Source organism: Mugil cephalus, chromosome 10 (genome assembly GCF_022458985.1).
Source record: "Mugil cephalus isolate CIBA_MC_2020 chromosome 10, CIBA_Mcephalus_1.1, whole genome shotgun sequence".
Classification (NCBI taxonomy): Eukaryota; Metazoa; Chordata; class Actinopteri; order Mugiliformes; family Mugilidae; genus Mugil; species Mugil cephalus.
In genome coordinates, this window is record NC_061779.1 from 9,635,784 (window position 1) to 9,651,383 (window position 15,600).

Below are 15,600 nucleotides of genomic sequence, written 5' to 3' on the forward strand. Positions count from 1 at the left end.
TCTCTGCTGCATCTCCTTGGAATATTGCCATGGTCTCCAGTAATAACGGTGCTCCTCTATGTGAAGGTTAACGTCACCGCTCTCCTCGCTGCCACCATAACAGCCACCACGGTTACCACTGTTGTTGTTTTCGCCACCAGCATTTGCGTCACCTTTACCGGTCCCTGGGTCTAGCGCAGCCCAGTGATCCATCAGCACACTATTTCACAGCATATGTAAAAAATTCCGTCTCGACCATCCACCAGCTGCCACGCAGACCAGCGCAAGAGAAGTGTGCAGGCTTTTAATTAAAGTCTGTGTAGTTAAGGGCTTGGGCTAAGCAAACACGGGGCCTCCAGCATCAGAGTTTAAGATGAGGTAAAGGAGAGCGGGGCGATGGGAGGAAAACGGCTAAAATTGGAGGAGGCAGGGAGGGAGGGAGGGGGGGAGGGGGGAGAGGCGAGTGGCGAGTTGAATGAAAATGAGAGACGCGCGAGGGTGCGAAGATAAAAGATGAGCAGAGCGGGATAAAGGACTATCTGCAGGCGAGGGGCAGGTAGAGTGATGGGAAGGACAGGAAAGGGGACGGGTGTGCGGTGTCAAAGACGGTATCGCATGTTATCTGATGTATCATAATGTGATACGGATATTGGGCTGGGAGGGGCAGGATGAGGTGCCAGGGCTGCTTTTTTTTGAGGGGGGGGCGGATATTACAATGAAAACTGGAGCAGTTAAAGAGATAACATTTGTTTATGTATTCATTAAACTTGGTGTTAGAGATGCAGATAGGCGCTAGGAAACCAAGATATTTGATGATATATATGTGTGTGTGTGTGTGTGTGTGTGTGTGTGTGTGTGTGTGTGTGTGTGTGTGTGTGAGAGAGAGAGCTTGAATGATTTTTAAAATGTACCAAAGGCTATTTGGGAATGACAGCAGATGCACAAACACACACATATGCAAACCTCCCAATTGTTGGCATGTATAACAATGTGGCACTGAAGACAGAAATCAGCTTTGGAAAGTGGTTTGTTCATGACGGTGATCTGGTGACATCTATTGGCGAAACAGCAGAACTGCATGACTCTGTTCATAGATTGGGTGAATGTATGGATTTTTTTTTTTTTTTGAACTTGAGAGCTTCCCAGAAGATTTTCCTAGAAGAAAAAACAATACTTTTTATTCCACTACTCTTATATGACAGGAATTTAAAGACTACTTAATTTAAAGTGAGGTTTCATGTTTAATTCAGGTTTTATTTTTTGAAAAAGACGCATTCTTTGTGGGATTTTTTTGATATGTGGAATGTGTCCGGCACACAGGCTTGAAATATATTAACAAAGATGCAATTTTAATGTAATTTTAGTGAATAATAGAGTTTCAGTTAGGCTTGTTACTGTATTATTTCTCTTTCAGTTAACAAAAACACCTTTTCCACACCTACTTTTTGTTATTTAGTTTATGCTCATGCCGATATATTATAGCATTATGAAATACACTGCACAGCTAATGATTACCTCACAACTTTAGTGGTTTGTGATGACTTAAAAAGAAAAAACAGAATTATTTTAGTCCAGCGTAATCATCAAAAGTTTCAGCCAGCTGTGCGTTTCAGGTCCAGACCCATAACTTTGTAGCAGATGTATGTTTAGGTCATTAGTTTTACTTTGAAATGTTATTTTTACATTAGTAAAGGGCCTGAAGCCCTCACTTCTACTTTTCTCTCTACAGTATAAACTCAGATGGAATTTGTGCTACTAAATCTTTATTACTGGGGAGTCACTGAGCGGTTTGTTTATCCATCTGGTGCAGAGATTTTGAAATAAACACATTCTGACAATTCAATACGTTGCTGAAAAAATGCAATATTTGATCACCGGGATCCAAGTCGTGAATTTATATTACTTCCAATGTACAGAATACAAGGGATGAAATGATCATCTTCACAAATATGGTAACAGCAAAACTTGTGGAAACAAAGAAGTTCCTTACAACAAAACTAAGATATAAAACAACAGAACAGGCAAACTGGTATCACTTTTTCCTGAGAAATGTTTTCCAGTTTTACAGCAAGAAACGTGGATTCTGATTTACTCAATTAACATTTGAATATCTAATATAACAAACACCGTTGTTCCTTTTGGGGGTAACATCATTGGGAAACGATCAAAAAACATGATTATCTTTGGCTTGATTGTTTTCTTTTTCTTCATTACAATATGCAAATCACAACTACACACATTCGTCTCTCACTTTAAGTAGTTTTCTACTTTAAATAGATTTCTTTACTTCCCCTACCTCCTATGTACAGTGTTGAACAAACCACTTTGAAATGAACGAACAAACACACATCCTTCAGCTATGCTCCTCATCAGTCCGATACTACAGAGGTTGACTTCTCTGAATGACACACAGTAATACTTATATACATTAATTTGAACTTTGAAAAGCAAAACACGCATCATGGGTTTCCTGTGAGTTTTCTGTTGAATGTCATGTCACATAAGAAGGCACTAGCACAGAATAAGGCCTCAACTAAATTCTTTGTTCTTTTTTTTTTTTTTGCGTGTGTGTTTAAAAGAATTATTGGTTTCCAAGCAGAAACACAATAAAAGTTATCTTTGCCAACAAAGGAATGATTTATGAAACTCCAAGTTAATACTTTTGTTTGTGCTCTGCTCTCTATTTGAGATAACTGCAGTGGTCCAATTTCGCATCTTTAGCTGGAATTTAACCGAATGACAACAGGAAATACTGTGGACAATTATGAAAAAAAAAAAAGGAAACATGTCAACCACTGATCTTTTAAAAATATCTAGAGCTATAAAAGAAAAAATGTTAATTTTGACTAGATTAGTACGTGCTTCGCGTCGACACTGAAAACAGGTGAAGATAACCTCTGACTGAGCTGCTGTACGTTGCATGTGATTCTGGTAAATTCTCGAAAATCTGTAATTCTACACAATATATTGGATATTATACAAATTAAGCTGAAAACACTGTCAATGTGAAGAGCAATACACATTGCTGCAGAGATTTTTTGACTCTCCACAAGAATATCAGAATTTACAATGATATAGTTATAATTGTACATGTTCATGAATGGTGGATTAACTTTCCTGCTTCTTTGGAGATGATCACTAACATTTCTTCTTCTCAATCAACTGAGCTGAACTCAGGACAGATTAATACAACGTGTAATCTGATTAAGGCGTAGTGCAGTCATGACCCCAGCAGGGGGAGCCAGCGCATAAACTGATTCTCTCAAGAAGAGCCGCTCTCAGTCCAGCTCCTCGGTAAGGTGATGGTAGGCAGCGAGTTGAGGACTCTGTTCGCTCTCTGACTCCTCGTTCAGTCTTCTTAAACTGGTCTTTGCAGCGCGCCGACTTGGCCTCGCGCTGCCCTGCAGCCTCGTCACTGAGTCCTGCAGTCTCTATAAGTTGTTAAGTATTATTAGTCTCCTGAAGAGCTGCTACAGCTGGTCGGACTCCTCCTGAGTGCCTGAGGACACAGTTCTGGGAGCGAGGGGTGCTGTGGGGTGAGCTGTGGGATGAGTTGTGGGATGAGCTGTGGGATGAGCTGTGGGGTGGCTCTGAGGTTCCTGCGGGGCCTCGTACTGAGGAAGCTCACCCTCGGAGGGAAGTTCCCCATCTGGGAGGTACGGCGGAGGAGGGAGGTCGAACCAGGGAGGCCGACTAAGAAAAAACAGAAGAAAAACATACAGTTAATATTTTTTTTGGTTTAGCGCGCCTACTCCTGACTGAGAAAACTCAAAAATCAAGTAAGAGCTATTCTACGTAGGGAAACTTCATTCCATTTGAACAATGGGAAAAACTATAGAACATAATTCTCACATAACTGATCAATTTTAACCTGAAAAAAGGAAAGAAGGATTTTTTAAAATCTGAATATCTCTCTCAACATCAATATTGTTCCTTTTTAAAAAATAAGGTCAGATCTTAAGCATTCCCAACCAATACTAAATCTCTCTTTTGTTCAAATAATAAGTGAATGACCAACAGATGACAGGATTAAATTACACAAATACACCTGCAGGACATCCTTTCCAATAACAAGACAACTTTCAGCACCACAATTCAGCTTTACAGCTACAAACAAATATTCTAAACATAGATGTTCACAATAATTATTCCTCTTACCTGACATCCAGAACAGCCTGTGAGTATGAAGGGGGTGAGTCCATGGACAGTCCGGAGGGATAAAGAGTCCCAGACAGCAGCTGCAGTGCCTGAGGAGTTGAGCTGTACTGGCCTGCTGCGGTGGGGGAGCCGGGGGAAAGACCCGGACCTCCTGGATGTATGTGGCCCCGGTCCAATATGACCAGACGCGACAGCAGCAGGGGCTGATGGTGATGGTGGTGATGTGAGCCCCCTCTTACGCCCCGGGGCAGCAGGACGCTCCGCTTCCTCTGATGATGAAGGACTAACGCCAGCAAGGCCACCACCAGGACGAAGATGACGGCGCTGCCGATGACGGCGTAGGTGATGCTGGGGTAGTAGCGCAGGCGGTAGTCCAGAGTCACGAAGTCCTGGCCCGGGGCTTCTGCGCGAGAGAGGACAGAAATCGAGAGCTAAATTGAAAATGGATGATGTAGGCGAAAGAGAAAGGGGCAGGTGATTTAGAGGAGGAAGGAGATGAGCGCAAATGAATGAAATGAGAGGCAAGAGGAAACACAAAGATGAGCCGGGGAGTAGCAGAGCCGGGGAAGATGGAGAACGGAGTGAAGGAGACGGGCGGCAAATTGTTTTCAGGTTCATTTTGAAATGTATTCTGCGATTCGAGAGCGGCGGCCTCTCCAGGAAACGAGAGCGCTACATAATAAGCATAACAGCAGTCAGCCTCAGCCCATGGGCTGCCAGAGACGAGGAGAACAAATCAACCTCCGCGTACCAGAGCAGAGGCCACTATTGATGTCCAAAAGTAAGAGCCCACTTTTAAGCAGGAAAGAACCAAGAGGCTAAAACATTCTTTGTGAAGGCAGAACAGCTTACAGCATTTTCAGATAAAAATGCAACCTGGGTCGCTTTGCATCGAAGGCGAGAGGAGGCAGAGGAACTCCGGGGGAGCCGTCACAGATTACCGTGTTTGTCACAGGGAAGGGGGAAGTCGGCAAACTACTTAGGAGTCGAGGGAACTTAATGTTCACGATGTGAGCCATGGCCAGCAGTAACAGACGCAGAGCAGCCAACCTCGCCGCTTGAAATTAGGAGAGGGACTACTGTAACGCCAGAGAGGGCCGCAGCTTATTATTCCGGATAGGATGAGGGAATAGCACTTAAACATTTCTGCTGACTGATATTACGGCGTGAGAATTTCAATCAGGCACTCGGGATAGGTTAACGAAAGTGTTTTTTTTTTTTTTTTTTTTTGTTCATCATACACGCTGGCAGCGCTGTTGTATTAAGGGGAGGCAGAGAGCGAGTGGAAGGAATCCCATTTATTAGAGAGCAGCAGAAAGGATGTGCTAATGAGGAACGAGTTTCCCAACAGTATTTTACAGATGCTGTTGGAGTCCAAATTACACCAACGCCTCAGGGAGCATGTAAACATCAAACATCTGTGTGCCTCATGAAAAGTTCAAAACACTTTGTATGTTCCGTGCCGAGGTTTCATGTGCATTAAAGCCTAATATCCTCAGAAGACGCTCAGTTCTCAGTCCACTATCCAGCATGAGGACAGCTGAGGTGACTGACCAGAAAGCTTGCCAGGAAATGACCATTACAAGATTTGCAGAGGTCGAATCAATAGTCTGAAAATGCTTCCATCTGTAAGGATTAGATCCCCAGAAACTGTGAAGTGAGAAGGCGAGACTTTTTGGAGCTTTTTGAAGTATTCCGGGCTTATACAGAGTTACAGGCTCTTTGGGGATATTGTGTTCAGCACCGAGTAGAGATTCCCTCCACATTTACAAGGTAGAGCTACACAGCCTCGGAGAATAAGGCCAAAACGTGCACAGCTCCATAAAACGTCATCCAGCGTGACCCCGATCCACAGAGCGGAACCAACTAACATGCTTGTGAAAGGGATCTCCAATTTTTTGACTCTACATCTATTCACACTGCGTTCATGTGGAAACTGGAATTCAAATCATGCACCGGCAGAGGGTCCCGTGTGGAATTAAAGGTGCAGTCCCAAATTTGAGGAGCTTAGCTTAGCTCAGCATGAAGACTGGAAGCAGGACGAGGCAGTGAGCCAACGACGTTCTAAAATGACATGCTTACACGTCACCATGGATAAGTGAGGCTACCAGTGGAGACTCCTGGAAATTGCAGCTTGTTCTCAACACATGGACCAGGAAGAACTTTTTTCTCGCGTGCCTGGTTACTCCTCTGTGATTGGTCAGAACTCAGAAGTTGCTGTGGGTTATGTGGAAAAGTGGAAATGCCAGCAGCCACACGATTAGCTCCCAGATGCCAAGGGGCACGTGCTGAATAAATGACGTGACGGATCAGACTGACGTCAAAACAACTTGCTGGTGTTTGAAAATAAAAATAAAAGCGCCTCCCCTTGTCCTTTTCCTGCATCTTCCACAATACTTATCACGCGTGCTACACTGGGAAGGCCCTTCGAGGACTGTGATGGATTTCGGCACTTGGAGATTTTCGTAAAGTATAAATTACTTGGCCAAAAGAAACATTTTTTCTCCTTCTAACAGCCAAGGCAGTGAAAACAAATGTCTTGCTTCTCGTGGAATATATAAAAGATAAAACTTTATTTAGAGTCAGATGAGATGTTTTCCTCTGTTTCAAGTCATTATGCAAAGCTAGGTGAACCAGATGTTGGCTGCACGCTTCTATTCACCGTACACATCATTACAAAATAAGAAAAAAGTATAATGATGAGGATTTTGAAAGCTCAATATTTGTGTAGACAAACCAGCAAGGAAAGTTTTTTTTTGTTTTGTTTGGAGCTTGTTGTCTTTTTCTTCCAGACATCACGCTGCAGGTTTCCTGTGTCTACCTGACCTTGAAGGCCTGGGGCGGGAGGGGAGTATCTGCTGTGTGTAAGTGTGCTCGCGCATGGCGTTGAATTCCCAACAACAACCACCCTGGCATACAGCCCGTTTATGTTCCAGCGTGTAGGCAGGGGCCCCATGCCTTAATTAAATCTAATCTAATTCAGATGCTCCACCCGCTGATTGCCCCAACCACGTACCAGCCAATAAATCGAGCCCCCCGCGACCCCTCCCTTGTGATTCAAAATTGGCCAGTCCTTCACGCTACCAATTAATTATGAACTGGACTCTCTGCGGAGTAGGACGAAAACAAAGAAGAACTATTTCCATAATTACCTAGTAAAAAAAAGAACAAATAAAGAGATCCCACCACTGCAAACCTATGCGTACTATCAGGTCGCAGTGCAGTCCTCTGGGAGCAGAGAGAAAAAAAAACACACACACACACACACACACAAAAGAAACTCATAAGGCTGTAGCATTAACAATGAGAGTCTCTTCGGTACATTAGTGATAGAGGCCTGAAAGGCTGTTTCAAATCACACAGTAGATGAAAAGACAGAGGGAGAAAAGAAGACGGGAGCAGCCTCAGTTTGTGTCGGAGGACAGAGGTCCCCCTCCCACTGTGTGTGTGATTGAACCATGTATTATGTTTTTCAGACGATTTCTCTGCCGTGAGTTGTAGTTACGATACAAAGAGAGGCGCGATTGGCACATGCAAAGATAGGTTATGGGGTCTGTGAACGGTAATGAAAGAGAATAATAACACTCCACACATTAACCCACTGACAGCAGCCCTCAGGATGTAGCTTCTCGGTTCTATCTGTAAACCTTGCTCGTGAATGAATTCACACATTTATAAAGAGAATAGTGGAACAGAATAGGTGAGCTGATCCTCGACGTCGTGTTCAAAGTACTGTACTTCAAAGCAAAGTGCTGCGATGACATAATGCAGCACAGGGTTTGGATGTTCAGATTTATGTCCAAAAGGCAATACCATGAGAACGGCACCAGACCTAGATTCATTCTGAAGCAGGAGAACACCCAGAACACACGCCTTCAGTGAAGAGAAGTGAAATCTAAGCATCACAGACAGGATCATCTCAGACGGTCTAAATCCGAAGGTTCTGAGATGTGTTTTTAGAACCACCCGCCTGCCGTGAAAACATACCAGGAGGACTGGTGCTGATTTAAATGCACAAGGTGGTGTCACCAAATATTGATTTGGTCTCTCTGTTTCCTGCAACTACGATTTCATGGATGAATTAAAAGCTGTAGGTTTTGGAAATCCTTAGTGATTAAAACCTTTGCCCACTGCTGCATGACGTACTAGCATCTCTAACAGTGTTACTTTGTACTTAATTCATTTGATGGAAATGTTATGATCAAAGCTGAACATCAAAGTTTGCTACAAGCTTTTGGTGTCTCGTCAAACCCGACATGAAAGGCCTGGGTACATTTATGCCGCAAAGCTGCTTGTACACTGCGGATTTCAGAAAGTCCAAAGTGAAGAGGTTTCCCATTTATTTTCATACAAGCGCTGTTTGGCATTAAAAAGAAATGGGGGGTAATGTAGTAAGAAAAGAGGAGCAGAGAAGTCTTAACAGTTAGGTAATAGAGAAATGATGGAAGTAGGTGGCTACAACTAATAAATAAACTGTAATACGAAACTGGACAAAGTATCCTCTGGTATAGTTGGTCAGGGCTTCATCCAACATCAAGATAATGACCCAAAACTTAAGCCTAAGCTCTACCAGAACTAGCTCAGGATAAAAACAAGATGGAAAGCTTGAAAACATGGACTAGACGGCTCAGTCTCTAGACTTTAACCTGATGGAGCTGGTTTGTGTAATTTAGAATATATTTTGGGATATATATTGATTCCATGATTTATTTTAAACTTCAGTTGTTTATTTGGTCTATGCCTTCATCTGGGAGTAAAATGAGACATTAAACTATAAACATTTAAAAAAAAAAAAAAAAAAAGAAAAGAAAAAGAAGAAAGAAAGAAATGTTGGGAGTGTTCTACAACTTCTGACTGGTAGCATACTTCCTTAAGAATAATTGACAAATGGTGACTCATGCGAGGTACTGATCAATGAATAAAGTGAAGATAATACTCCTTTCACATCGAAAATACCGGGTTGACACAGGATTTTCAGACTTGGGCCGACCCGCCTTTGGTGCGCTGTCACATCACCGGCAGTCCCAGGTCTGCTCTCCCTCTGTGAGAGCCGCGTGTACATGTACGTCATTGCGTTGACAACATCATCATTACACATTTAAGTGCGCCGAATCTCCTCTTCTCTATGGATGCAGAGCAGCTTGCGGATCTCATGGTCTTGCCAGTGCGCTCACATGATAGATTAAAAAAAGGTTGCTATACAAACTGTATATAAACACAGCCACGCATGCTTCCCCGGTGGGATTTTCCAAACATGACGTAGGGCTAATTCATCTATATACTTCCGATCGTGTAACAACACATTTGATTTGTTTGATTGAAAAAATGGACAAAAATCTTCAGAGATCGGCCTCTTATGGGAGTAGACCAAAGCTCTGTTTTTGAGCTGCTCACAGCCCTGGAGCTTCTACAGTGATACAGTCTGACTGGCTGTGCAGTGACAAAATCAGAATGTGACTGGCAGCCACATCAACGTCATCATGTAAATTAGTTGGTCGATGCGGCATTCCTGTTCACATTGCACGAAAAACGTTTTTTGTTCAATGAAAAAGGGGCTTAAGAGAAATACTTCCACTACTCAGGGGGTGGCAGGGGTGGTGGTGGTTAGGATTGATGCCGCGCAGGAAAAAGTTCTGGGTTTGAAACCACAGGCCGACTGGGGCCTTTCTGTTTAGGATGTTGCATGTTCTCCTTGCGTCTGTGCCCCATCTATCTCCCACAGCTCAAAGACATGCTCATTCTGAATTAGGTGTGAATGTGAGTGTGTATGGTTGTCTGTCTCTCTGTGTTAGAGCTGCGATAGTCTTCAGCCCCCGTGTGACCCTCTAGAGGACAAGTGGAAAATGAAAGAATCCACTATTCCGATTCTTTTACTCCGAGGTGTGAAGGACGCTGTAAAGGGGCTCCACGGACACATATGTGTTCCACTTTAATAGGCTCACTCTGGCACCTCTTACACTGCATCTACACTCTATTCATAAACTCATGAACCTTCCATATGGGGAGGCTTGGGCGGAGGTGCAAGGTGCAGCCTTTCAACCAGGCCACTTTAATTACATCGGAGTGCCTTCTCCCCACATCTCACCATCTCTCACTCCTCCCCCCTTCGCCTCCACTACTGCTGTCCCCTGCTTTCCCCTCTATTGCCTCCCTCTCCCTTCTTTCAGCTTTTTGCTCCCTCCTCTCCCGTCGACTTGCTATTTCACTGTGTTCTCCTCATGTCAGTGATTCACTGTCAGGGAGATGACATGTACCCTGCCTTTATGATATACAACAGCTGCACTCAGCTTGGATCGAGCACTCAATAGGATGGTTATCAACAGCAAAGGAAAATTAACTTTCCCTTTACCACACCAAATACACAGAAAGGGACCATTAATTAGACAAAGAGGCACAGAAAATATAACAGTATACAAAGGTTGGGGAAAGGAAAGATGCACCTCCGAGTCTTTCAAAGCAGCACATTCTCCAGCGTTTCAAGTCTACACACACTGCTCCAAAACTAGCCACAAATCTATTACAGGAGGAGGCAGAGTCACAGAGACCCCCCGCTGTTTGCCTGTACTACCAGGAGCGCACTGCTTTTTGCCTGGAATGTCTCTGAGCCTCCTTTCTAAATCCGGCAAACTATTTTCTTTTCTATTTTCCACCACTTCCTTCATCCTTCCACTTTGGTGTGAAATAAAAGGGACTGAAACGAGTTCCGTTCCTGTCAAGCGTTTATGTTTGAAGTCATATCAGGTTAAAAATTTAATCACTCACGATTGTTGGCAAGACTGACTTATTCTAGATGATGAACAATTTATATCACAGTGTACGAAAGTGGCAGATAAATAATAAGAAACAGCAAGTATACAGGAATTAAGAAACAATGTGGCAATTACACGGAGTAGTTTGCTGAACATGAAGCGCAGCTGAGATTTGTTTTTAACTGTAAAATATCCAAAACACTCTTGATATTTAGAGGTTGAAAAAGTTGGATAAGCGATACCGAGGCTAGTATCGGTATCACATCCATAGTGATGAGATTGTTACTTTTGTTACAGTTTCTCTTCTATGCGTCCACTAAATTCCTCCTCACAGAGTTCATGGCAGCGCAGCTTCTCTACAAATCTGTGCGCGACAGGAGCTTCTCCATCCCCACCTGTAGCATGAGGTGGAAATGGACAGAGTTTGACACTCAAATCCTAGCATCACAGCAGCATCGCACAGCTGCAATTGATGCCGTTGTTGAAATGCGTCGGTACATGGAGGAAAAATCAATTACACGGGATACAGGCTCACTTCTCTGGTGGAAAATGAATGAGCCAACATTTCCCTCTGAGCAATTTTTATATTTATTACCACACTGTTGCTTTTGTTTACTTCTGTTCTGTTCTGTTCTACCTTGCGATTGACAAGTTGCCACTGTGTGAGCACAGCTTCTCTAACACTTCACTCCTCTCCAGCTTTGCTTCTCATTCCATATGTTTAGTGCTCCAAAAGACCAAGACAGTCAAATGTAAGGCTTCAGAGTGGTCGATATTTCTTTTACACTGTCCACAATTCTTTGTAGTAGCATCTTACGGAAGCCCTAAGCAGCCATGCGTTCACATATTATTTATTTATTTTTTTTACGTTTTTCTGTGATAACAAATTTATTTCCTCTGTTTTCTCAAAATTTCTATATATTTAACTTAATAGGTCTACAGTAAGGAGAGCTGTTTGTATAGTGCTTTAATGTTTGCTAGATACTGATTAAGTTTCTTTAAGAAAACAAAGGTATTTTCCAGAGATAACAAGATAAATAACGCAAGATCTCGAGAAAACTGAGGAAATGAACTTGTTATCACAGGAAAAACGGAGGAAATAATATGTATGAATGCATGGCCGCTTCGGGCTTCCGTAGAATGAGGTGTACGTGGTCATGCATGTATTTTTTGTGTTTTTTTTAATGTTATTCATTTGAACGAGAATGAATAACATTAAAAAAAAACACAAAAAATACATGCATGACCACGTACACCCTTTAGTGCTTTGGTGTCTGTATTTTTTTCAGCATCAGAGATTTACCTTATTCAAAGTTCATGAGCAATACGCGAGGAAACTTTCACATCAACACATTTCTAAGCTGCAATAAATGAAAACCCGAAATCCAGTGAGAGTGCTGCAACCGAACAAGATGAGACGGAATATTGGGGCACACATGCCCACAAACACAGATATCTGTATGCAGCTACTGAAGCAAAGTGAGGGCTAGTGTTGGTGCACAATAAGCTATCGAGCATGCAGTGATTAAAACCAGCGCTGAGGCCCTCCTTTGTCTGTCTTTAATCAAACTAGGCTGCAAATCAACAGCCGACATGCCGTTGTGTTGTGTTGCTGAGATACAAACTATTTTTTTTTCCCTCCCTCATAATGGAGCCCATCCTTTATCTTTATCGGCTACCTGCCACAGAATACGCTAACTAACCACGGTCAGAACCCGCTCATCCGACGCTGAATGAGCAGAATAAAATGAAAAGAAAACGGACCACTAAAAGACTCCACATAACTTAATCGCCACACTTAAAACGTCTCTGAATAAAAGGAATGGAGATATCCCTCCCCTCCTCCGGGCCCATTCCCGGGAGAAAAGATAGCGGGTGCACAGATGTGCTGTACTTTCGCTATGCACTGAAGGCTCATTTCACATTCACAAAGTACCAGCTTTAAAAAGAGTCCAAAGTAGGGTGGGCGGCAGCGGGAGGTGTGGGGTAATCATCCCCTGGCTTCAGCATTCCAGGGTTTGCTTTTACGTGTCGAGTACTGCTTCCTTCAGCTTCTAGGGGTTTGTCACAGCAGCACTTTTTTTTTTCTCTCTTATTGCAGACACTCCGATGCTAATTACAGGTTTGGAGCTGAGAGAAAGAGAAGAGAAGAGAAGAGAAGAGAAGAGAAGAGAAGAGAAGAGAAGAGAAGAGAAGAGAAGAGAAGAGAAGAGAAGAGAAGAGAAGAGAAGAGAAGAGAAGAGGCGAAGCACTAGGGGGCAGGCAGTTCACAGTTTTACTTGGCTACACACACACACACACGCACATACTGTACATGCTCTCATCAGTTAGCACTGGGTGGGCAACCAGAGTTGGGGGGGAGGGCGAGCAGGGGTTTGAGGAGCGTGAGGAGGGACGCATGCCATCTGGCTTGCACACAAACAGGCACTGCATCAACATACCGTCCCTACACTCATGCCTGAGTACACGCCTGTCACGAACACGCCTCCACGAGGAAAGTTCACCTGAAAAAAAAAGCTCACACAGCCTCACACGTCCACAGACGCACTGCTTTCAGACCCTGATGCGTGTAAAAAACAAAAAAAAAAAAAAAAGAAGAAGAAACAATACAAACAGCATCCCAGAAATCCTTTCATCCTGCTCCAAAGCGAGCTAACTAAGCCCGCGCCACATGGTGGTGGTGGGTTGCGGGGAGGGGGGGAATTACAAACAGAAAGTGGGCTGTTGTTGGGTGCACTCGTGCCTTCACTCTCTTCAGACTCCACGGCCGGCGGAGTGGAATCTAGAGGGTGACAAACAAACTCTTAAAAGTGGATGTGCCGGCTGCGGTCCCTATAAAAGGGATTACAAAAACTGAAATTGTTCTGTTTTTATCGCACTTAGGCCCAGTTTACACCTGCATTTAAACTTTAAGCCCGCATCTGGAATGTAACACAAGCGCCACTCTGGATTTACAGTGCAGCATTCTGCCTGCACTGCGGTTTGGTCGCATTTTTCATGCACACTATGCAAACAAGTGAGAATGTGACAAGTCTGGAGGTGTATCCGCTGCCAGAAAAGATGCAATGCAAAAAACCATGGTAATACTATTCATGTGTTGTTTTTTTTTTTTCCTGTCTCCTCAGGAGGCGTTTGGAATTAGTCTTTTGGAGTAAGTGTGAAAGGTTCAATGCTGTCTTGTTGACTTTGGAGAAGAGAGGTGTTGTAACAGAGAAGAGCTCCCTTGAGTGGTTTTATTTTTAGCTTACGACACTATCTAATGCAATCCAATCACTCCATAGACCAGATCAACTCCAGCAGCGGCCAGGCTGACTCGGTCGCACACCGATAGCGTTCGTGGTAGATAGTATGTTCCTACCTTCCATTAACATACAATCTTCTAATCTTCTATATAAGAAACGCAGATACAGATCGAACGTTTTAATTCCACACATGAACGTGGTCCGCGCTTCGCCTCCAACCCGGCCCACGTTTTCGGCAGGGCACTCAAGATGTATGGTGTTTGCTTGTGTGTTGTATCTTACAGATGAGAGGTGTCTACTCAGGCAGCACTGATAAATGGCTCTTGATACAGGCACCCTGACTACAATAAGAGCCTGCGAAACACTAAGGTATATTTCATCAGGAAGATATCAGGAAATTTGGTGCTTTCTCTGCACGTCTGAAAGAAGTGACAGACGCAGCGTATTCACAAGAAATTAAGGGCCTGATTTGCTAATATCCCAAATAACGGACGCTAAATTGCGTGCACAAGCTTATAGACTGCGCATGTTTTTTGCGTGTTGTGGGTGATCTACTAAAAAGGAGAGTGGACTGAATGAAAGTATTAACGTAAGGAGAAACGCAATATGGGAGGCTAAAAGACGGCAAGACATAAGAAGAACAAAGGAAAAGGCTCATGATAAAACCTCAGCGAATAAAAGAGGGATGCTCCAAAATGGCATTGCTGGATTGGTGACGTGTCTCAGTTAATAGGTGACATGTCTCAATTAATTCCAAAAATGTTGACACAAGCAGAAAAGATTAATTCTCTCCATTGCCTTTAGTTCTGCCTACGCCGCCTCCTCACAACAGTAACTGCAGCCGTTTATGCCGCTGCTGCACCAGTTAATACTCGGCTTTAAATAAAGGTGCAAAAAACAGTCGCCGCAATCTGATTCCGCTTTGATAAATCACACTGCATGCGCTAAGTAATCTATTTGCATCTTCTTCGCCCCAATATTTTATGCCTTCTGTCAGAAACGTCTGCATCTGCATATTCGTTAAGAAAAAATCATGCTAAATGGATTGCGTGCCACCTTACGGTGGGTGCCATTTGTACTCAGAAGTACAAGCCCATGTCACGCTAACAACGGTCAAAAGCAACAGCCTGGTAAAACTGTGCGAAACACCATTGGCGTTGCAAACTCTGATTAATAGTGTATTTTTTTTTCTGCATTTACATTAAACAATTAAAACTTTTGAATATTTTTAGAAATTTCTTTCTCGTGTGGTCTTGTAAATTCACCTCAACATCTGTTCGATTCACAATTTGTGTAGCTTAAATAGCCTAAATATAGTTTAACATTACAGCAATAATATCAAGAATTAGAATTTAATTATTGAAAACCCCAAGTTATATTTGGACAAGGCAAGCGCTTTCATTGACACGGCCATGTACTAGTTTTCAAACTTCTCTAACCGGAATGCCTATAACTCAGGTGTGACGTCATTC

General features: G+C 43.1%; 1 protein-coding gene across 2 annotated transcripts in view; it reads right to left on the reverse strand.

Moving 5' to 3' along the window:
• Nucleotides 1–1,859: 1,859 nt before the first annotated feature.
• ldlrad3 (low density lipoprotein receptor class A domain containing 3) overlaps nucleotides 1,860–15,600 on the reverse strand; it is a 78,591-nt gene continuing 64,850 nt past the window's right edge. For both annotated transcript variants that reach the window (XM_047596974.1, XM_047596973.1), the window contains exons 5-6: nucleotides 4,138–4,540; nucleotides 1,860–3,672 (exon numbers count right to left, since the gene is read on the reverse strand). In XM_047596974.1, the coding sequence (XP_047452930.1) occupies nucleotides 3,450–3,672; nucleotides 4,138–4,540 (626 nt within the window). In that variant the 3' untranslated portion in view covers nucleotides 1,860–3,449. The remainder of the gene's footprint in view (nucleotides 3,673–4,137; nucleotides 4,541–15,600) is intronic.